Raw genomic sequence first — 22,502 nt, 5'->3', positions numbered from 1 at the left:
GAAAAATGTTATGTTATTTCTCTACCTGAGATTCCACTTTCTCTCTTCATTCGTTGTGTGGTTACTTGTAAGGAAGCTTTAATTACTACAGATCACCTTTTCTTCTGAAAGGTTGGGTCATTTTAGTGAAGTGCCTGAACTGAGAAATTGCATTTCAAATGAAAAGCAGATTTTCTAGGTGGATAAGAAAGAAATCCCTATCCGGAAGAAACTGAAGCATTACAAATACATAGCAAGTGTTTTCTTTTGGAAAATACATCATTTTTTAACATGAGGATGGAGACTTTGCAGTGTCCTCTGTTTCAGTGAAATAGGTACTTGTGTCCTGCATATGCTGAAATATCCAGTGAAACTGTTCAGAAAGAATAACAAAGACACCTCAGTCCCTTCCTTTGTGATGGTCTCTGCTGTGAGTTAAGAAGGTTACAGCACAGACAAGACGYGGACCAGAATTTCCCAAATGCCCAGTGCTACATATGCGTAAATAATCTTTGATGCAGCTGTTCCCCGAGCAGCCGGCTTCCATGTGGAGATTTCACAATACTATTTTGTATGTTTGCCCTTGTCTGCCTTGTACATTATGTTCTGCTTCAAAGAATGCAAGTTCTCTGGGACAAATGCTTTCTTCTTTCATGCCTATCTGTACAGAGTCTAACAGAATGGCATTCTGGCTCACAACTGGGGATCCTAGCTCTATTGTGATATAAATAATAAGCTTAAAGCTTAATGAACTTGTGGGAGAAAGATATCTTTGTTAATTACTCAGTATCCTTATCTCTTCAAATAAGATACAGTAAAGCTTCCAGTAAATATCTGAAACTTCCAGCGAAGCTTGTGGTAAAACTGAAGAAGAGCTGAACTAACTATCAGTTGAAGAAAAAGGTGAGCAGGAAAAAATTAGAATCAGTATCTCTCTCACTGCCCAGAAAACTGCTGTGTTGTTTTTATTTTTATTTTTGTTTTTGTTTTGTTTTGTTTGTTTTTGAGGGAGGGAGAAGATTTGAGGGAGTTGCTTTTGAATCAACAAAGCAGCAGAATCAAGAAAAAGCAAATTTGTTTCATAGCCTTCTCTTAAAGGCTCTCTAACTGTTAATGCGATTTTATATCCAAGAAGTAATTGTTCGTTCATTAGATATGTAGGTGATTGTCTCTGGTATTCAGAAAAATGTCTGAGTTGATTTATAGGCATGACAGACGTATTCATAAGAAGTTAGCAGTGTGAATAAAGTGGATGAAAAAATCCTTTTCATCAATATTCTTGTAAAAATTCTGCAGCCAAGATTTGTTACTATTTAGTCACATTGGATTCAATTTCCATTATTTTCTTCTTTAACCTCTTTTTCTGAGTAGTCTGAAAACTCTCTGAAGTCTGTAGGGAAAACACAGAAACAGAGGGGAAAAGTGGTGTGACTAYTTGTAAGAAAGCTATGCACACTGATTTTTGGCTTAAAGAGATATTAAGCAACATCCAACACAAGATTTTGAGCTCACTGTTAGGAAATATCGTACAATTTCTTACTGTGTATCAGAGATAAATAATATATATAGGTACTGTACAAATACTTGGCGTAGATGTGAATTAGGTCTTAGTATAAATCACAGAGCCTAATTCTGCTTCCAGGGACATGCACTCAGAATTATCAGTGAATGTACTGGGAAACTTCAGAAACTTCAGTGAATTTACTGGGAAACTTAGAAAGGCTCAGAAACTTTGTTTATAAACATGATTTTTTAAATCATTATATCAATTTTTAAAATTCTGTATATAACTTTGGAACTTAAGGGATTAATCTTTTTCTGTGTGTATGTCATAACACACTTCTTTGTTTTTTAATTCCTGGCTTATATGCGAAAGTTACAGAAATTCACAAATCTTACTGTAGCATCCAGGTCTTCATATCTGTGTTTAGGTACTGGAGATTCAGCTGGGGATCTTTGGGACTTCACAGAACAGAGTCACGTAGTCCTATAGATATTTATTTTAATTTTTATAGTTGAGACATTTCACAGACATTGTTGTGGACTGGTTTCAAAACCTGTGATTTAAATCAATGGTTTTAATTACGCTTTAACTAGGAAGCCAGAAAACATTGATTAAAATAATTAATTGTAACCTGCCTTACATATATATTTTTCATTATTTTACTACAGAAAAGGCTAGTTAATTGGTATAATATAATTTGGCACTATGTTTTTAATAAGTATGAGAGTCCTCTGTATCAGTACATACTTAAACTAATATAGCTCTATATAACATCTGTATTTTTATGTAATGGATTTGCTCATGATTTATGTCAAGCTCCATTTGAATGGCAATTGAAATTCAATTAAAATGCATAAAAATGGCATTGTGGGTTTAAAATATTTTTTTTCAGAAGCTACCTGAGATCTGCTGTGAAGAAAGTGAATGCATTAAAGTGTATTTTAATTTTGGAACTTGTTATTTGTCAAGGATTTGTAGCTTATAAAACTACTTACTTTGGATTACCACATCCTTAAGGATGTTAGAACTGGTAGTTCTTATASCTGATTTGTTCACAGATTGGAAAAGGAGAGAGCAAGTTTACCTTCTGTATTTTTACACTTGGATGCTTAACTTTAATTAAAATTTAAAATTTTAATTTAAATCTTTGGTTTTAAAATATCAATATTTAATACTCCTTATTTTAATTTAAATTTGATTRTAACCTTGCAGTGCAACCACATTTATGACTTCATGTATTGAAAATACAATGGGTCTAAAATTCTGCTCACTCACCTCCCCTTTTAAAAATAAGTGCACAAAAACAGTACTAAATTTAGATAAATGAGGCAAATTTTAAGCATAGTTGCTTTCTGGCAAGAGCCAGTATRATCTGCTGCATTGATTATGGCTAAAGAATACTCAGCTCTTCCCTTGGTAAATTCTTCCAGTGACTTTGATGTCCAATTTTTATGATTAATGCAGGAAGATCTATTCTTTTTCAAGAATCTTTGAAAGTTTGGAGGCATTTGCGTCATTTGAGCAGCTTTCTTGAATTAATTTTAGTCTTCACTTATGCTTCATAACTATAACTAAATGGCTTGAGTACTCTCCCTTTACTCAGCTATTTCTTATTCCATAGGGATTGGTGTTTTCACTGCYGCTTTATAAATTGTCTTAGGTTCTTCTATTGAGGTGTATAAAGCAGTGTTACGGGCTGACTTTGGGTGACAGAAGGCAGAGGGCAACTGTGTTGAGAATAAGTCTATACGGATGTAGCAGGGCAGGAAGTACCGACTTCACAGTTTTTCATCAGAAAACATTCCTTCATTAAAACAACAGTTTTGCAGGAGGGTGTTTTCAGTCCAGTTTACCCATCTGTTTTGTATGCTTTTATGATGTATGTAAACAGGGCAGAAACAATTGTGAATTGAGTAAATGTAGTAAACATCTGCTGTTATTTGTGTAGGCATAACCCCATCTTAAACTCTGAATCAAAAATTTTCCATCTCCTTTGATTTTACCAGTGAAGGACTAAACAGAAGATCATCCCAAAGAACGTTCTGGGGAAAGTGCAAGCATTCACTCCATAAAGGGGTATTGCATTAAGAGAAATCACCAATGTTGTACATGCAGTTTTAGGAAGAGCTCCCTAGAAAACAGGAGGATTGGGGAATTGTGTTCAGAAACCTGTCATGTAATAAGTCAGCAACCACAGATCACTTAAGAAGAATGTGAAAAGTGAATTAGTTTTTGGGCAGACCTTGGTTTGCTCTGAATTATCAGGGCATAAAAACCTTCCTAAAAATTACTGTATGTTTCATTCCTATTGTTAGAGATTATATGCTGTTTGGATTACTTGTTCTCCAAGAGYAACAATGGAAAATGACCTAAATTAGCCTGCAAGTGAAGAGACACAGAACGTGCAATCCATGAGCTGGGCATTAGGCAGTGAAGCTCATCTGCAAACTGTGCAGCTCACTTTGGTACAGTGAGTTGGAACTGTGAATTTAAATTCAGCTGAAGTTATGTGAGTGCTGAAGTGTGGTAAAAAAGAGAACAGGATAAAGACTAGCCTCAGTTAGTAGTAATTGGTGCTACTATTTTGATATTTTTGTGACATTGATGAGCCTTTCAGACAAGGCTTGGTGCAGTCTGAGGTAGCTGTGGGTAGGCTGTGGATTCTTTATACTGTTTCACTCACAGTAACCTCTCTGTCTCCAGTGAATTTGGTCTTTATGGGAGGCTGAAGCTTGTCACTGGTGAAAACAGCTGCAAAGGTGATGTTGGTTCACGGAGATCCCTTATCTTCCTCATTCCTCAGGGTTGTGAAACCCCTTACCACAGCACAGCCCCAGTCCTCATCTACTCCTTTCCCAGAGTGCATTAACCCTTACATGCAGAGTAGCTTTTCTTTGGCATTTTGGCTAGACTAAGAAATGAGTGYGGATAGCAAGAGATAAGGATACTGGCTGTGGCCTGCTCTCAGACCTTGCTAGTAGTACCACCCTTAAGAAGATGGTTGGGAACGGATATGAGGGGATGGCCCAAAGGCACAAAGGGGCTTGGCTGGGTCCTGCAGTGAGGGACGGAGTGAGCCATGATTAGCATTTTACATGCCACAATAGATTGAGCTTCTAATCGTTATGATATTGTGTGCATGTGTTGTAGCAGTGCTGTGGTGTCCTTACCTCATCCATGCCTGTTGGCTATAACATTGCTTGTCAGTGGCCAAGGAGAACTAGATATTCCGTGATAGAGTAGCTGGGTCCTGGCCACAGGGATCTTGCGTGAAATCGGATGTGTTCCACTGATTTCACAGGTTGCTCTTATAATAAGACCTTGCAGGTTTGGCTTAGTAACTTGTAGCACTGATTATTAAGAAATTGCTTAAACGACGCTGATTAGAAAAAGAAAAAAAGAAAAGAAAGCACACGTGGATGCTAAAATTGGGGGGAGAAGCCTTTTTTGAATGAAAAGCATTCATCCTTCCAAGTTAAATTACAACATCAAATGAGTAAAGAGATGTTTACAGCAATGATACATCCAAGATATTCCTACAAATTGATTCCTTCAAATCAACGGCTTTGCTTTATATTTCCATGTATATTAACCAATCTCTTTAAAAGTTAAGCCATTGCTGGGCACTCAGAGATGCTTGTTAATGTGGACTTCTGTTACACACAAATAAGGCCAGTTTGTACTGTTTGTAATTTTATTCCATATTTAATCAACTAAAATAATTCTATTGAGGTCTTTTAATACTTATTTTGAAATTATCATTTTTCTCAAATTGCCGTTTATAATAAGCTTCCAAAGCTACACCCCACTTTTCTTCAGAAATCTAGTTTCCTCTGTTGTGTGTGCCCAGCCTCTTACTGTTAAATTATTCGGGGTACAGGGCAGCCACCATGGGTTTGTTTTGCCTTTAGCAAAAAGACAATAGTGTATTTAGTTCTGACAAGTGTTGCCTACCCTTGCATTGGCCAAGAGGAAGTGTCTGTGGCAGCAGATTTGGTTGTAAAATTGAGAAATGTACTTGGTTCTAAATCCTGCATCTAACAATCCCAATATTGTATGATATACTCTGATCTTCTGGAACTTATTGCTGCCATAACAACCAAATGATTATGGTTTAAACCTTGAAAGCATTTTATGTACTGTAAACAGATTAAATGAGCTTTTATTTTTAGCTTTTGAAAAAAATACCTTGATGAGCTGGAAAAGCCTGCATGATAACATCAAAACTTTTAATTTTAAAACAAGGTTTTAAGTGACTTTGTCCTGTGGTTAAAGGGTGATCGAGAAAAATTTAGCTGTGATCTTCCTAGCTTTAGGAGAGAGGATAATTGCTCAAMCTTCAAATTGCCACAGAAGCATTGTTGGGTTATAAATGTTTTTTCCAGGTGCTAGGAGTCATTTACAATTAGAGATTTGCTGACCTTGAATTCAGTGGTATTGTTTGACCCTGTCTTCACCACAAAATCCCTGTTCATCATAGCTGCAGTCCAGCAAAATTTTTAAAACGTACGTGCAATTTTATACCTGACTGACCTCATGGCCTTGTTAGTGCCATTTATGTGCTGGACGTCATAAGTACACTTGAGTATTTTTCTGAACCAGATCTGAATCTGCTCTTTAGGTCTGAATATCTTTGATAATATATTTACGTGCGAGTCCAATTAAAACTTGCTTGTTTCATTTTCTAAAAAAAATAAAAATAAAAAATGTTTTGCCCTCTTTTACCTGTTTCAGGGTAGAAGTGTGCTTACACTGTGTCTTCATACAACTAGTATACTTGTATTTGTACAGAAAGGGAACAATAACAAAAAGAGTACAAAAAAATACTACTGTGATGCACAGGGGTTGTGGCAGCTTCAGATTCTGTCTAGATGTGTGCTACCAATGGCCATCAGGATTAAAAGCAACTTTTTGGTGACTGAATTATGCATCATAAAGCCAGATTGTTGTTATCTCAGTTCAGACCCTTGCACAGAACATGTTTGGTATATTTATGTAAAAACTCCCTGCAAAGGTTTGTGTAATTGTATTCATTAGGACAAAAGCAGGTGGGGATGATTTCTCTCTCATAGTTATGTGGGGTGAGTAGAGAATGTGAGGATAAAGACAAACTTGCTAGTAAATTTTAAAAGTAACCCAAATGCGAGAGGGTAAAGTCATATGCAGCATGCTTAGGGTTAATACAGCTGTATCAGCTCAGAGCCCACYGCCTGTGATCAGGCAATGGGAGAGCTCTCTGCTATTGGTTAAAAGGGGGGGGGGAGGCAAAGGAGGAAAATCCATCGCTTCATTTAGGCAGTGACGAATGAGTTGCTGTGCAGGATGTTTCACTCCTGATGTCTGGGGTGATACAGGCACTAAAAATGGAAATGAATTTTCTCTTGGCATCTTTACGAGTCAGGTCTTGTGGAGGCAGCTCATCCTGGCCTTCATCTTCTAGTGAGGCTGCCTGAGGTGCTTGGAGACTGGAGAACTTAATCATACATAAAACTACTTTCTGTTGTCCTACCCTTCCCCCCTGTTACACACTCCTTCCAGCTTTTGGGCTGGCTGACTCCACATTCGGTCACAGCCTTTTGTCTTTATTGGCATTTGCCTTTGTTATCTGGACGCTTCAAGATGACAGCCTTTTGGACTATTTTATTCCAGAGCAGTAGCTTACGTATGTTAGGACGTATCTGCAGATTGAGCAGGCCTAGTCAGGCTTTTTGTACATGGAAGACACGACAAATACATTAAGTGTATCAGGCAGAGAACTATGCAAGAAGCTTTTACTGAGCTTAGAAATGATGCTGTCAGCTAATGCAGTTCAGAGAGAGGGTGAATTCAATTTCTCTGCAAAACATCTGAGCAACTGGGCATTGTTTGTGGAGGCTTTGAGAGAGGGGACTGCAGCTACTGGTGTCACAAGCTGCCTAGGGGGGCTATGGGTTGGGTAAGATTACTATATGCCAGTTTTCCCAGATACTATCTTGTATTTTTTCCACTTAGGATGGATTTTGGTGGAGCATGTTATTTTCCTGGTATATCTAGATACATATTAACTTCTGACTAGGTCCTTGCTGAAGTTATACTCCAGTGCTTTCCGTGAGAAATGGCTGCCATACAGCTGATATTTGGGGCATGGCCACAGTACGCGTTAAGAGGCATTACTTTACATTTCTTACAAGAATTACTTCCTGTCTAGTCTAAGGTTTCCAGCCTTCCTTTAGCTCAAAAATAATTCTACATAGTCAATGTTTTTGTAATATGCATTTCTTCACAAGATATGTGCATATAGGAACTGCACTGGCCAGTCATGCACTTTGACTAGTACCATTGCACTGCACTTCTCTCCATTATGCTGGCACAGCTGAATGTATAGCCATGCAAGAACAGGAGAAGGGAAGAATGGTTTATATGACAGAAAGAAAGACAGTAAAGGAGAGCTCCAGTGACTAGCAGTGCAGAGCGTTAGACCCAGCTGTGTAGCCAGAGGTAGGAATGGTAGGAACCATTACATCAGATTTTGGGGGAGGATCTAAAGATTTTTGAGTACACAAATTTGCCCTTGCATATGGTTGTGAACTGCTAATCTTACCTTGCAGCTCTTGTATTTCCAACATGTGCTGTTCTATTGTTCTATTTACAGCCTGGGTTGGTGCAGATCGTGTTTAGTGTGATATTAAGATCCTTCCTGCATATGGTGTGCGCTGATGAAATTCAGTCAAAGGCTTTAATATCTTGTCATGTAAGCCTGAGAACATAAAAGGCTTTTATTTGTGGATTTTGGGTGAACAAATGATCTTCTTTTCTTAGCCCAGCCTTTTCTGCTTTCTATTTTAGGAGGAATATAATGATAATTACTGGCTTTTTATGTGTGTACCTGACAGTTTTGCCAGAGGAAAAGTCAGATTTAGTTAAAAGCTTTCTTCGTCTAATAAGACAATACTGGACTATTAACTTACTTTGATTTTAGACATTTACCATATCTGTTACATTAACAGCATGGAAATGATGATGTTTACTCTTGCAAAACACTTCAGGAAACACAGAAAGAATAAGTAAAAGTCATTGTTGCTATTGAGGAATTCCATGCATGTTATCAACTCCTTCTATAGCACACAAATACAAGAGTGGTCAGTCCAGAACCACCACCTTTGGCTTTTAAGAAACAAGTAAACAGAGAGAAACTTCATCGAGTCCTCTGCTTTTGAGATCAGTCAAAAACAAAGATACTGGACTAGATGGACCTTGGTGTAAGGACAATCTTCTATTCCTTCTTTTCTTCAAAAATTCAATTAGAAACCAAAATGCTTTAAAAATCTCTTTTATGATTCTACATCTGAGAAATTTCAGCTTTACAAAAATTTCCTGGATAAAGCTAAAAGGAACATGGAAAATACTGTAGGAACATTGGAGTGATTGTTGTAATAGTGAGTGTGGCACAGTTTAGCAGGACCCAGGTCAGGAAATGTGGAAGTTGGCACTAGAGAGAAGCATTATGGTTAAGAAGCTGAGAAATGAGTGCAGTTTAAAGCTACTCCCACTGCGATTGGAGGAAAGATTCCATTTGTTGTCACAGTAGATAAATTACATGATTTCAAAATGAGCTTTAAAAAGCTCAGGCTGGAAGGTGAGCTCAGGAGATGGTATAGCATCCTCCCAAAACCAAAGGCAAGATCAGTGTACCCAAGCCATCCTGACAGATGTTTGCCTCAAACCCATGCTGGAAATTCCAGAGCCTCCTTTGGTGATCGGTTCCAGTGTTTGCTGTCCTTGGAGGGTGGCATGAAGCCTTGAGTGGAAACAGAAGAGCAGGGGGATTCATTACGTGCTATCAGTCCTTGTCATTTCATGATTTTGATTTGTAATATTTGTCCTCTAGAACAAAGTCATCCTAGTATTAAGACATCTCAGGGTTGCTTTGCAACTCCAAGTCACATCATCAGGCTGTGACATGCATTTTACTACAGAGCACATAAACAGACTTTTGGGCCCCCTTTTAAGGGATTAGAGAGAAAAAAGAGTGCTGACCAGAAGATACACATGCTGCAAGTGGTGACCTGGGTAGCAGGAGTGCACAGTATGTACTTGGGGCTTGTTTGGGCCTGTAAGCAAGAAAATGAAAAGCTTACCTTTGCATCAGAGGGCTTGACTCTCCTGTCATTGTCCTTGTGATAATAAACTTGAACTAGATTTTTGCAAGCTGTGATGTTACCTGGGGTAGAAAACCATGAGGAAGGGAGAGAGATTTCAGGCTGAACCTGTTGAGTGAACTTCAGCAGTGAAGCCATGATGTTCCTTTTCYTGGTGCCTAGACTTGAACTGATTTGATTGCGCTGTTCCTGCTGGTCTTTGGTTGATGCTGGAGGCATGTGCAGAGGATGTTACGTTCACCAAAGGAACATTGATTTGGGGGATAGTAAGATAGGGAAGAATTTAACACTGTTTCAGGCTGTCTGATCTGTGGCTTTCCTGCCTTCCTCAGTTTGTGAGAGTGCCCTTTCTGCCTCACTAGCTTTCCAGGACTTTGCTTCGCACAGTCCTTCCGTCCCCAGAGGCTGGACACAAAAGTTGTAGCAGAAGGCCTGCAGTTCAGTGCTGGCCCCAAATTCAGTCTCTTAAGATCTTGTGCTGTATTGAATTGCCCTTTACCAGGAAATCTCTGAGTATTTTGTGTTTGAATGGAGAGGAGCAGGAACTTGGGGCTGAGCCAGAGGTTTCTGATGTGACATAAGACACTGTGACATCCTCTGAGACAGAGGACATTCAATGTTCCTGGCTTTAGGTTTGATTTCTGCCATCAAAGGATCTTTCAGTATCAGAGGGAAAAGTGAGCATTGATTATTCTCAATGGAGTGAGAGTCTTTGTGCCAGTTAGAAACCATGAGAACTGCTGTTTTCCGCACCGGCAGGTGGAAGAGAATATAGCCTGTCATTTACTACTACTACTACAGCATTTACTACTGTCTTACTACTGCCACCTTTGCTTTGGGTTCTAGCTGTGGAAAATAGTCTCATCCCAACCCTAATGCAGGGTTGGGATGGGCCAGCGCCCGTGAACTAGGTGAACAGGTAGGGCTCTGCTGCCACCCAATGGGGAAATGCAGTGCCTGAAGAGGATGGCAGCCAGGGTGCTCCTGATGATGCTCCTCCGGGCCTACTTGTGTAACTTCCCTTAAGCAATTAAGATCTTGCTGAGAGCAGAAAGAGGAAAACACTGATTTCTTTTGAACTTAAACCATCACTCAAAAGCGAACCTATGTAGCTTGTTCCTGCTACAATCTGAAGTTTCTACAGAGTGCCAGGCAATCTTTCAATCATAAACAGTATAAAAACAGAAGAACTACTTTATCTCCTATGCTGAATTTTTCTGCAGTTGTGAAGACTGAATCTTCCTGCAGGACCAGTGACACATCTGAGGAAAGCAAGACATATCTTCATATTGCTGTGTAATTCTCCCTTCTGGTTATTAATTGGTAGATGATTAATGAAGATTAATGAAGCAAGTAACTGACAACAAATACGTTTGTCTGTTCTTTGCAGATTGTGCTGGCTGTGGAAGAGATATAAAAAACGGACAAGCATTGCTAGCTCTGGATAGACAGTGGCACCTGGGATGCTTTAAGTGCAAGGCCTGTGGGAAGGTCCTTACAGGGGAATACATCAGCAAGTAAGTAGCCTCTGTATCTCTTCCRCCATCTTGGCCTGGAATGCATAGTTGCCAAGGAGGAAGAGTTTGCAGCAAAGTTCCCCTTTCGAAATCCTGTTTTCACCATCTTTATTTATACACCAACATCTGTGCTCTGAGTTGGAAAATGGAGGTGAATGGAAAGACTAAATGAAAAGTGGAGTTTAACGATAGGAGGCCATATTTGATACTAGTATGAAACAAGTACATTTCCATGATCCTACGAAGAGTTGGGTGAATTCTTGCATATGTTTCCCATGTTGGTCACATACAGGTTTGTGCCATTTTCTCTAATTATTTTGCTTTCCAGGTTGTGATGTTGAGAAAAAAATAGCAATGTGTTTGTTGCTTGCCTCTGCTAGAAATGGAGTAAACATAACAATGTAACTGACCTGTTTCTCATCTCTAGATGAGAAACTAGAGAAGAGAGTTTTGAGCTTAAGGAGGTGTGGAGGAAGAGAATGGGGAAGAGTGTTCTAACAATAAAACAGGGGGAATGAAGCTACAATTTCAATTTCAAATGTGTAAGAATGAGATGATCTATGGAAACAGAGTCTGTGTCGTAAACCTATCATTAAGTGTAGTAGTAGATACAATACAAACAAAAAACTTAAGCATCCATATTTTCTCAGAAGAACCTCTCTGTGTTGGTGCCTGAGAAATTCTCTAAGCTCACCCGCTGCAGTATTTCTGCCTACATGTTTCTCATTCATACCAAAAAACTCCATAACCTTAGAGTTAAAAGTGAGTGGTTTTGCTCCTTGAAGAGCACCAAAAAATTTCTTTACTGAAGTGAACAGAAAGTATATACCTGTTATAAAGACCCTGATCTCTACTCATTCCATGGACATAATTCCACTGATTTCCCTGGAATTTCACCGTATTTCACTATAGAGAGTCAGTTCTAATGAATGAGATTTACTGCAGTGGTTTGTGCTGGATCCCTTTTCTTGATGGTATTTTAAAGAATAATTCTGGGAAGCACTGATAAGAATATGTTTTGTTTTGTTTTGTTTTTCATTTTCCTTTCTTCTTCTACACAAAAATTCCCTAGAATTCCTCATTTGCTGCTTGCTGTTGGTAGGGTTCCAGACAGAAGACAAAGGAAGAGTACAAGTCTTGTTGCTTATTARAAGGTGATTTGTATTTTGTGGATTTTATTTTTCAGAGATGGTGCTCCTTATTGTGAAAAGGACTATCAGGTTCTTTTTGGTGTCAAATGTGAAGCATGTCACCAATTCATCACTGGGAAAGTCCTAGAGGTAGGTATTTTGTGAACTGGAGCTTAGGAATTGGGCTGTTTCCTATTATGTCCTCATGCAATTGTGGGAGAATTCAAAAGTTCTCACAGGAGAGTTTTGCTGTTGCTTTTAGAGCAAAATTGCTAATTTTCAGAAATATTTTCAGTGTTTTAGCTCGAGTGATGGGTAAAAGTTTGTGGTAGGGAATCAGTTGCACTAGTTTCCATGGATTTGTGGTTTCTATTATTTTTCCTTTTAATGTTGACATGCGGAGTTGGTTGCGTTTCTGACTTTGTGCCAGATTATAGAAGTAATTTGAGTGTCAGAATCACCTCTGGAATACTTTTAGACATATAGCCATAAAGAGGAGTTAGTAATTCTAGATTTCTCTTCTCATGTAAGGCCAGATGATATGAGTGATGCTGAGAAAGTGACAGGGAGAAACGTGCTTGACAGGGAAATAATGCGTTTAGAAACGAGAAGGCACAAACAGAAAATGTCTAAACTGTCCTGTTGATTCTTAGTTTGGATCATCCTTCTTATTAAGGCTAAACAAATCTTTTTAAAGGTGCATATCTTTGTTGTCAGTACTGATCTCCATCTCCCATGGTTGTGACTAGTTCATCTTTGTGCTGGTATCATCATAGAACTGTGCATGGATCATCATCCATCATAGAAATGTATGAAGGACAAAAATGCAGAGGACCTCCTTGTCCTATTGTCATTGAGATATGAGAAGCAAAATTGTTTGTCTCCTTTCCACATACAAAATTGAGTTCCATGGAAAGAACGTGAGCTTTGGGCTCAGATCTGGAGCCAGACTGTGTGGCTTTGCTCCAGCGTTAGTAGTGTTTAATATTCCGCCTTGCTTGGCAAAAAAAATTACCCAATGAAGCTTGTGACAGAAATGGAGAAGCAGGAAGAACTTCAGTTATGGTTGTATATTTTGAAGAAACAGGATGTCCTATTATAGTGAATAACAGAAAATAGACCTTAGAGTGTTACAGAAGTAAAAGCATCTGGAATCCACTGCAGAATGTGTATTACAGGTTCTCTTCTCTGTGCACCATCGCATACAAATACAAGACCGTCCCCTTGAGAAATTTTATATTTGATGACAAGTGGTAACAGCTTGTGTTTTTCAGCTCTGGAGGCTCCTCTGGTTCAGTATCCAGGATATTAGCCAAGATAGTAGCCACCAAATGAGTGACTAATGCACATTTGGATGCCAAGAGCACTTCTACTGAAAGGAAGCTACTGATAAGTACTTCTACTGAAAGGAGGTACTATTTTCAATGAGCCATGCTCTTAGTCTCCCTCCTTTGGGAGTATATGTAATTCTTTTAGAGAGCTACAGAGATAATGGGTGAGAAAAGTCTGGATTTTCCTTAAAGTAGGAAGACTACGTGCCTGGCTATTTATTATCTAGTGGTCTGCTCCATCTCCTTCTCTACTCCCAATTATTGATGAGTTTTTCAGTTTAGTACCATGTGTGGGTGAAAGCACAGTAGGGATGGGAAGCACTACAGGAGAGAAATAATTGGATTTTTGAGACCAGGAAACAAAAAATAATAGTAAAATGACTTTAGATGCTATTCCTGCTGGTGCTGTATTGTATTAAATGCACATGATAGGTGCTATAGCTTACAAGCAATACAGTCTGTTCAGAGTCATAGAGATGAAAATAAAAAAGAGAGTTACTGGAGACTATGGAGATCTGATAAGAAATGAGCTATTTCTATTCAAAGTGGAGCCTTTGGGGTAGTAGCCATGAGTAGAGAAAGGCTGTACTCTTGTTAATTTGGAATTATCTTGAGCTGTATCCTTTCATAACTGCATAATCTGAGACTAAGAAGTTAGTTCAATTGAAGTAGGGCTCAGCTGTCCATCATAACCTACACTAAAGTTCAGGTTGTCAGAGTCTGTCTTTGTGACCAAGACAAAACTTTGATGCACAGTTGTTTTGGCCTTTGAGGCTGGTTTCTTATTCCATGTTTTTTTTCCTCTTCTGATGGGTATTTAGTTTCAAAAGAAAAGACAACATTTTGCTAAAACATACAAATGAAACAGGTGCTTCATGTACATCATCTTGCAAGGATATACATCTTGTAAGTGTAAAAGTCAGAGAAAATAGGTAAAGATTTTTCCATTTAGCCTACCTCCTACAGAATCAGAATATATCAATGAATTAGAAAGAGACACTTTGAATGGTCTTATAAATACATGGAAATATTAATCATACTAATTTCTAGGCAAGACTGTAGAAATTGTTCCTTGAAATTTATTTCTATTTTGATTTGTTTAAATATATTGATTTAGACATTCAAAAGCCATCTGGACTTGGTCCTGGGCAGCCTGCTCTAGATGACCTTGTTTGAGCAGAGGGGTTGGTCTAAACAGTCTCTAGAAGTCCCTTCCAACCTTAACCATTCTGTAATTCTGTGAATAATATTTGTGAATATATACTCACTGAATATCAGAGGTACAATACACAAAAATACAGTAGAGGGCAGCACTAGATCTCCCTATGCAACTAAGAAAGCTATAAAGCCTGTAGGAGTTGAATTCCTCCTATACTGCGTCTCTTTCTTGATCTGTTTAAATCATATTTGAAGGCAGAATGCTGTCTGCCTGGTCAAGTCCTTAGAGACCTTCACTACAAATTAGTATTGTGTTGTCAAGGAGGCCATTCAGAGCTTGGTTTAACTGAATTCCAGTATATTTTAGCATAATGAATAGTCCATCAATTCTCCCGATACCGTCTCAGAATGCAGATGCAGGAGAGGTATTCGAGCACTGTTTGTCATTAAGTAGCACTTGGAAAAGATGCTTAAATGATAAAAGTGAGCAACTAACATTCAATAATTAGAGGGCTATCAGAACCTTGGGCTTCCCCTAGAAACCTTTTACACTGTCAGAGTTGCAGAGTTCAAAAGGGCAATGTTAATGCTTCTGTATTAGAATAAAGTAGCTAGTAAATGGAAACCTAGATTGACAAAACCATGTGTCAGCATGTCTGTCCCTTTGGAACAGAAAAATGTATGGAGTTAGAGCATGACATGAATCTTTTGGTAAGAGAGGAGATGAGAGATCAGAAGTGGCCACAGAGCCCTAGAAGAGAGTTAACAGAATAAAATGCCGCAGTCCATGTAATGCTGCAGACCCTTTGGGGCAGAACGGTTAACAGTTTTTTTAGCCTGTACAGGAAATCATGCACAACCTTTCAGTACTACTGAAGTATCAATTTAAGTGAATCTTGAGACTCTCACAGGAGGGTWACTGTTTGCCCCCTTTGTTTTCTTAAGCAGTTTTTGATTGGGAAAGCTGGATATTTTTTGGCAGTTCGTATGTGAGTTGTCCCTTGTCTCACTGTCTCTCTTGGGAAAACAAACTGCATTCTTGGTGTGAAGTAGCACAATTACAGGAATAGTCTAAGCAGAGGTTATGTCATCACTGACCAGCCAGAGCTCTACCTAATATCYGGTGAAAAAGTACATGTTGTATTTTGTCTTTTTAAATAGAAATAATATTAGTAAATTCACTGATCCATAGCTTTCATTTTGTTTGTCAATAAAAGAATTTGTTATGTCAGGACATCATTCGGTATTTCATCACATCTGAAGAGATTGGATAGATTACAAGAGATTGGAGGAAAGTATGTAATTCATAGTATACAAACATTTCCTTCTAATGGATCAGAAATAATAGGGAGCATGCCTTTGTAGTGTTGCTTGATTTTCTGCTAATTCTTATTATATCTAGGACAGTTCATGAAAAAACAGGGAAGTCAAAGAGAAGGAAAAGATGAAGATTAGTTTTGCTCATGGAGGCTGGTAGTATTTCTTATTTCATTGAGGAATTAATTTTTTAAAGGAAATTTGAAATATTTTGAAATATTACAGGCTTGCAGTTCCTGTTGATTTTAGTCTATTGGTATTGCTTGGCAAATGAAAAGTCAGGTTTTCAGTGCTGTACATTGAGCAGCTGGTGACAAACACATCCAGCTTGGCTTAACTGAACTCCAGTATATTTTAGTATTGCGAAGAAGTTTCATTTGGGCCTGACCATTCTCATCTCTGAAGGTAGCTACTCTGTGCCCCTAATAAGCATCCCCAGCAAGCTTTGCAGAAAGGCTGAARTTAAGTTGAGGAAAAAAATTGAGAAACCTTGGGGTTCAGACCTTGAGGAGATGGAATTTCTCCAAACATCCTGTAAAAATGATCCTGTTGGTTAGTTTTGAAATAGTTCACTAGAACAAACAGCACTTACGTTACTAATATCTTCATACCATAGAATCACTTAAAGAATTTTTTTTCCTTGGCTATAGATGTGACAACTTTCAGTAGCCATAAATGTATGAAAGAGAAATACCACATGCATTTAAGTCAGCTTTGATATTTCTCATGTATTATTTTATACACAGCTTTCTGTGACAAGCGGTCACAGATGATAGATAAGCCTGCAAGACAACATAATAAATGTGATAAATATCCAGTGGGAAATAAATCTTGCAACTTTCTTGAGTGTTCAGGATACTTCAGTACTTGAGTATTTCAGCAGACTGTTGTCAAGGCAACAGAGGGCAGTGTTCTTTCTTGGGTTTCTCTAGCAGAAAGGAACTATTATTTATGAAAAATTAGTCATTTCCTGTTAACTCCAGTGAAAACATTTTCTTATCAGACAATAATGGTACAATGGGAATGTGAACTGACAAACAGACTTTCCCCTAAGCTGTTGCTTTCATAGCTTTAAGACTTGCCTTTTGAAAGATGCCCATGCAATTTCTTTGTAGCTCTCGGTACCTCTACATATATGTATAAAGTTCAACGTATATTTAGCTTTTTGAAAAGTGATGGCCTAAGTCATGCTTATCTAAAATGGATATCATATGAAATAATAATTATTCTTCCAGGACTTAGTTTAAAATGTGCTCAATCAGTGAGAAGCTTTCCAGTGACTTCGGAGAATGGAATATGCATGCATTTCATCCCTGCCTATGTAAAGTGTTTTACAGAAGTCCTAAGTAGAAGTCTTTCAGTTTGGCAGAAGGAAAACACCAAGGCACAAACAGGTGGATCATTTGAATAAAACAATACAGAAAGTCATGGAAATACCCTGCAGGTCTTACAGTTTTCACTTCATTGCTAGGCTGGCTTTTTGGCTGCTACTGGTCTGATCGTGAGTTGATCCAGTGATCTAAAGATCAAGATGTATATATCTACTAACAAATCCCTCAGTCACTTGGCTTCTCAAATACTGTTTGCTTGATTGGCAAATAAAAAACCATCATGTAATTTACCTTGACCATGTATAGCTCCAGTTCCTGTTTTGATGGGTTGCTGGCTACTGTGTATTTGTTTCCTGAGCACTGTTGAAATATTCACACAACCTTGTGAGTAGTGGCATAATGCCATTTTAACAGATGGACCTGAAAAGAGAGATGTGAGGGTGAGGGAATCAGATGGCTCCTTTGACTTCAGCCTGTAAGATCAAGTTTAGCTGGTTTTGAGAGTATTATTTATGCTGAGCTTCCCCTCATTTTAAAGAGGACTATAGTTAAGAAGTTATCTTTAATGAGGAGGAAGTTTAAGTATTAAATATACTGTTATTATAATGTTACAGAATTTCAAGATGTCTCGTCTTGAGTCAGTCTGCTGACTGACTTGAGTTAGTCTGCACCTAAGTCAGAGAGACTCCAATTTTGAAACACTTAGACTTCAGAAATTAGAAGTAAATACAAAAATAATTAAAATCCCTCAAAGATGGCTGCTATGGTTGTATCAGGAAACAAGGAGACAAATAAATAGCACTAACAACATTGCTGTTTCTCATACAAATGTAAATGATATAAAAGAATAATGCCTACTTAAGATATGTTGTCCAAGGGTGTGCTTCTGTCAAAATTTGATCATGCAAGCAACATTGCTGATGTGGATATTGGTATTCAGATGTATCAGTACATTGATTTTCAGCGATATTCGATAGCCTATGTGCATAAGTCATTTATTTTAGAATAAAAATATATATATAATTTTATTTGAAATTTAAATCTTTCTTTTAAAAGGCTTAGGCTCATAGCTCACATCATCCATCTCTGCAGAGATGCATATGGATACTGAGGTACTTCCATACTTTCATGCCTCTGGTCCTGTGTCCGTATGTGTYCTCTAGATTGAGGAACCATGGAGAGAATCCTTTTAAATGCAGATTTATTTTAGTTCCTTTCAGAAGTGCTAAATGAAAGACTGACATTTATTCTCTTAATATTCTTAATCTTAATAATCTTAATATTGATATTTAATAAAGATATTTTTAATAAAATAATAAAAATATTTAATATTTAATATCCTTGCTATTTGCATACTGGTTATCCAGAAGATATCACAGAGCATCTCCTTTACTGAATGTTCATAATACAACCTCTACTAGTAATACRGATCGCAGTGGTTTAAAATAATTAACACTTTTATAAATGTAGAAATTGATAAAATCAGAGGAAAGGTAGATGATACTATGGATCGAAAAGGGTTAATTTTTGGTGGTATGTTCAGAGTTTTCATTTATAACAACTTTAAGTATATATTACCATTCTGTTTTCATGGCAGCAGAGATCTRCTAGTTTGGATGTCTTACAGGCATGGGAGCAGACTTTGCTTTCAGCTAGCATCTCCTAGTCAGCAATATCATCACACAACGTAAAYGTGCAGGAGGAAACTGCTACATAGCACAGTGATTAGAAGCAGTGGAGTTTAGTGCCTGCCTTGTGAACTCTGTGATTTGCTGTGTTTATATTTAATTTTACTGCTGTTTTAATAAATGGAAAACATAAACAGGCAGCCTAAATGATACAGGTGAGAGATAAGAAAACAGCAGAAGCATGTTGCTGTGATTATTTGCTCTGTGTTTACCCTGTTACAAATATTATAGACTTTTTTTCTGATTATGGTACCTCTTGTCATTATCCCTGTAGAGAGATTAAATAGAGTCAGTTTACAGGGCCTACTGTAAATTCATCAGATATTCCTAGACTTTGTCTGAGGCATGATCTTAGCCAGAATGTACTGACAATATAAAGGAATTTATTGGACCAGCCTGAGAAGTAGCTTCAGCACCCTTCCTGCATTAACCAGAATTGGAGGAGAATGCAATCTCAGTGTAAGTAAATGTTTCTGACAAAACTAGACTAACACCCATAAATTCTTCAGAAGCTGTAGAAGTAATATTTAATGACTTCCAGGGACAGAGTGCTGATTTCAGATTCAGCAAACACCTCTTCCTGAGGAAAATACCTTCCAAGTTATGTCATCATCATGTTACGACACACAAGTGCTGAGACATGATCCTGTTCTTGCCTCGGTCAGTGTTCTTCCCCCTTTCCTTTTTTCAGACTGGGTTGGCCCGGTTACTGCTGGTTTGTGTTGCATGCACAGGGAGCACTATTTGCTTGTTTTGGTGGGTGGATGCTGGAGAATCAGTAAGAGCAGAGGAGGACTGAGGCTAAAGGCTACGTGCAGTCAGAGACACTTCACTGTGAGAGCAGGTTCAGTGAGAACACAAACTGTCTGCACATCCCTTCTTGTAAAGTTCCTCATTTGAAAGAGATGGAGGGACTCTGCTCACCAGACTGAGGAGGGACCGGACTTAGCCCGAAGAGTTCTTATCAGAAGGTAAACCTTTTCTGCTGAATCCAGATCTGAACAGGGAGCAGGTCGTGGCTTTCTTGTGAGGGAGAGGCTGAAACTGTGTTATGGCTAAGTAGCTTGCAAGTGATATCAGAGTAGGATAGTGGTACTTTTGTTCTTGAGCACAAAAAGGACTTTTAAAAAGGCTGAGGGTAATTCTGTTCTTCAGATAATGTTGCTAGYAAATTTTTAGGTCAACATATTATGTGAAGCTGCCAGGAAGAGATGATAATGGGGCAGAGTTTGGGCTGTTTCTGCTTGCTGTTGATCACTGATACGTGAGAAACGATGCACTCCTYCTCTTAAGTAATTCTTAGTATAGTATGTTGGCTCTGATTACTTCTGGAGATTTGTTACATAGCGATTAAGTTTGAGTTAATTTCCAGTTTTCCTGCCTTTGAGCTCAGAAACTTGTTTTACAAGTTAAAGAGGACTGATTTTCTTGAAAGTGAGGTTTCTTTGCATAAAAACAGGGAAATAAAAAGTTTAATAATAACTCAAAGACATGGCTAAATGGTTCTGTTGTTTATGTAGCAGAGTAGAAGTATAGATTTCATTTTAATTTGAACTCTCCTTTCCTGATGAAAAATGTGCTAGAATAATTCATAGAACACCACACATCCGCACGATCAAAACTCGAGAATAAATATGCTTTCAGAAAAATAACCGAATTTGTTTGATGTAAAAAAAAATCTTTCTAACATGATCTCTTGGTGACTCCTTCTGCCTCAACTCAAAAGATTGAGCTTGACAAGAAGGATGTCTCTAATTGGGAAAGGCCTGATCTATAAGGATGACAAAAGAGAATATCTGAAGTTAGCAGAGCCCTAACAGAAGTTCTGTTGCTATGGTAGCATGATCACAACAAGGCATTAACTTCTCAGAACTGGTTTGGAAATCATCCTTCACTCTGTTTGCACATCAGTAGTAAAGGAGGAATGTTTAGAGGATAAAGGGAATGATAAATAAGAAAAGCAGGCTGAAACAAGTAAATTGAAAAATAGCCAGTTAAAGTGTCATTATTGCCACAAAGGGGGGTGTGAAATCTTGCAGGTGCTTATAGAAATACAGCTTATCTGTATAAATTGTTTTCTTGAGTCTGGGATGTTTTGTGGTTTGCAGAAATCTTTGAAATGAGTATCATAAGTCATGTGTATGACCTAAAATGTTAAGAATTTGACTTTTATACRTAGGATTTGGACAGATTTGTTATGCATACAGATGGATCTGTTGTTGCTTTGAACTCTGTGAAGTAGATGCATCTTGGCTGGGAAATGTTTCCTAGCAATATCTGAGGCAGTAAGAATTTTAAGCTGACTTATTTCAGCAACACCCTTCAGCTGCCACTACTGAGGCATCAGTTGTGGAGAGACTGTAGTCAACTGAAAATTGAATGGCAGTAAATGATATTAAGTATCCTTTCGACTTCATGGCCATCATCTCTTTTCTGTTTATCGCCGTAATAGTATGTTGTTGCGTMATGGTTATTTTGTTGGAATAATCTTGATTTTTATACAGTAGGAAAAAAAAGTGGAGAATCTGAAAAAAATAATCTCAAGTGAGAAAGTAAGCCAGCTAAAATTTAAAAGTATGCCTGCATAGTTTTGCCTCTGTAATTGAAAATTCTACATATTAGCAGTGGGAAAACTGACAAATAAAAGAAAAAGGATTACTACAAAAAATAAGGCCCTGCTTTTAACCGAGTACATAATGGTGGTCTGATAATTATTCTAAGTTATTCTATCTGAAAGAGTTGGCTGTTTCTCTGCGTTAACCATTCACTGGGTTAACTGATGTCCTTTGATATTTCCATTTTGAATTTAGTGTAATATAAACACTTTGGCTAGAATTACAAACCAGAGATTCCTGACAAATGATTGGATGTAGTCAAATCCAGGCTTGTAATTATGTATCAATGACTCTGGAGTTGAGTGATATATTTGGGAAGAAAATCAGCTGAAGAATCTGTCCTTTCCTTAGATTGTCACTTGTGGCTAATTGTGACCTCCTGCTGGAAGAGATTTCCAGACGTACCGGGTAGCACTGTGATTAATCAAGGACAAAACCTAATCTTTATACTTTTTAAAGCATTATAGGATCAGGATAGTTTGAATAACAATGACTTTTAGGATTAGTTTGCTACAAGAGCAGACTGTAGTCACCAAAAGAAAAAGCATTCTCTACTCAATTTACTTTTAGCATGTTTTCCTATCTGCTCCAAGCAGTCTTACGATGTACCAGGTATTCACTAGCATATACCGAATGCTTTATTTCTACTGTGTTCTATCTTTGTTTTATGTCCTCTTGTTCTTTTATACTGAAATGTACTTCATGTGACTTCAGGCCTAATTTCTTTTCCTGCATCCTTTGTCCTTTGCAACTTTTATTTTTTGTTGTTGTTGTTGTTGGGACATTCCCTCTGA

The 22,502-nt window shown here is 37.9% G+C and overlaps 1 protein-coding gene across 9 annotated transcripts in view; it reads left to right on the top strand.

The window, feature by feature from the left end:
- ABLIM1 (actin binding LIM protein 1) overlaps positions 1 to 22,502 on the top strand; it is a 158,739-nt gene that overhangs the window by 72,228 nt on the left and 64,009 nt on the right. For all 9 annotated transcript variants that reach the window (XM_085319081.1, XM_085319079.1, XM_085319077.1 and 6 more), the window contains exons 5-6: positions 11,012 to 11,138; positions 12,325 to 12,418. In XM_085319081.1, the coding sequence (XP_085175207.1) occupies positions 11,012 to 11,138; positions 12,325 to 12,418 (221 nt within the window). The remainder of the gene's footprint in view (positions 1 to 11,011; positions 11,139 to 12,324; positions 12,419 to 22,502) is intronic.

This window comes from Rhea americana, unplaced genomic scaffold (assembly GCF_003343005.1).
Source record: "Rhea americana isolate MKP2758 unplaced genomic scaffold, rheAme1 scaffold_57, whole genome shotgun sequence".
In the NCBI taxonomy this organism is placed as follows: domain Eukaryota; kingdom Metazoa; phylum Chordata; class Aves; order Rheiformes; family Rheidae; genus Rhea; species Rhea americana.
This window is presented reverse-complemented; position numbering and strand designations above follow the sequence as displayed.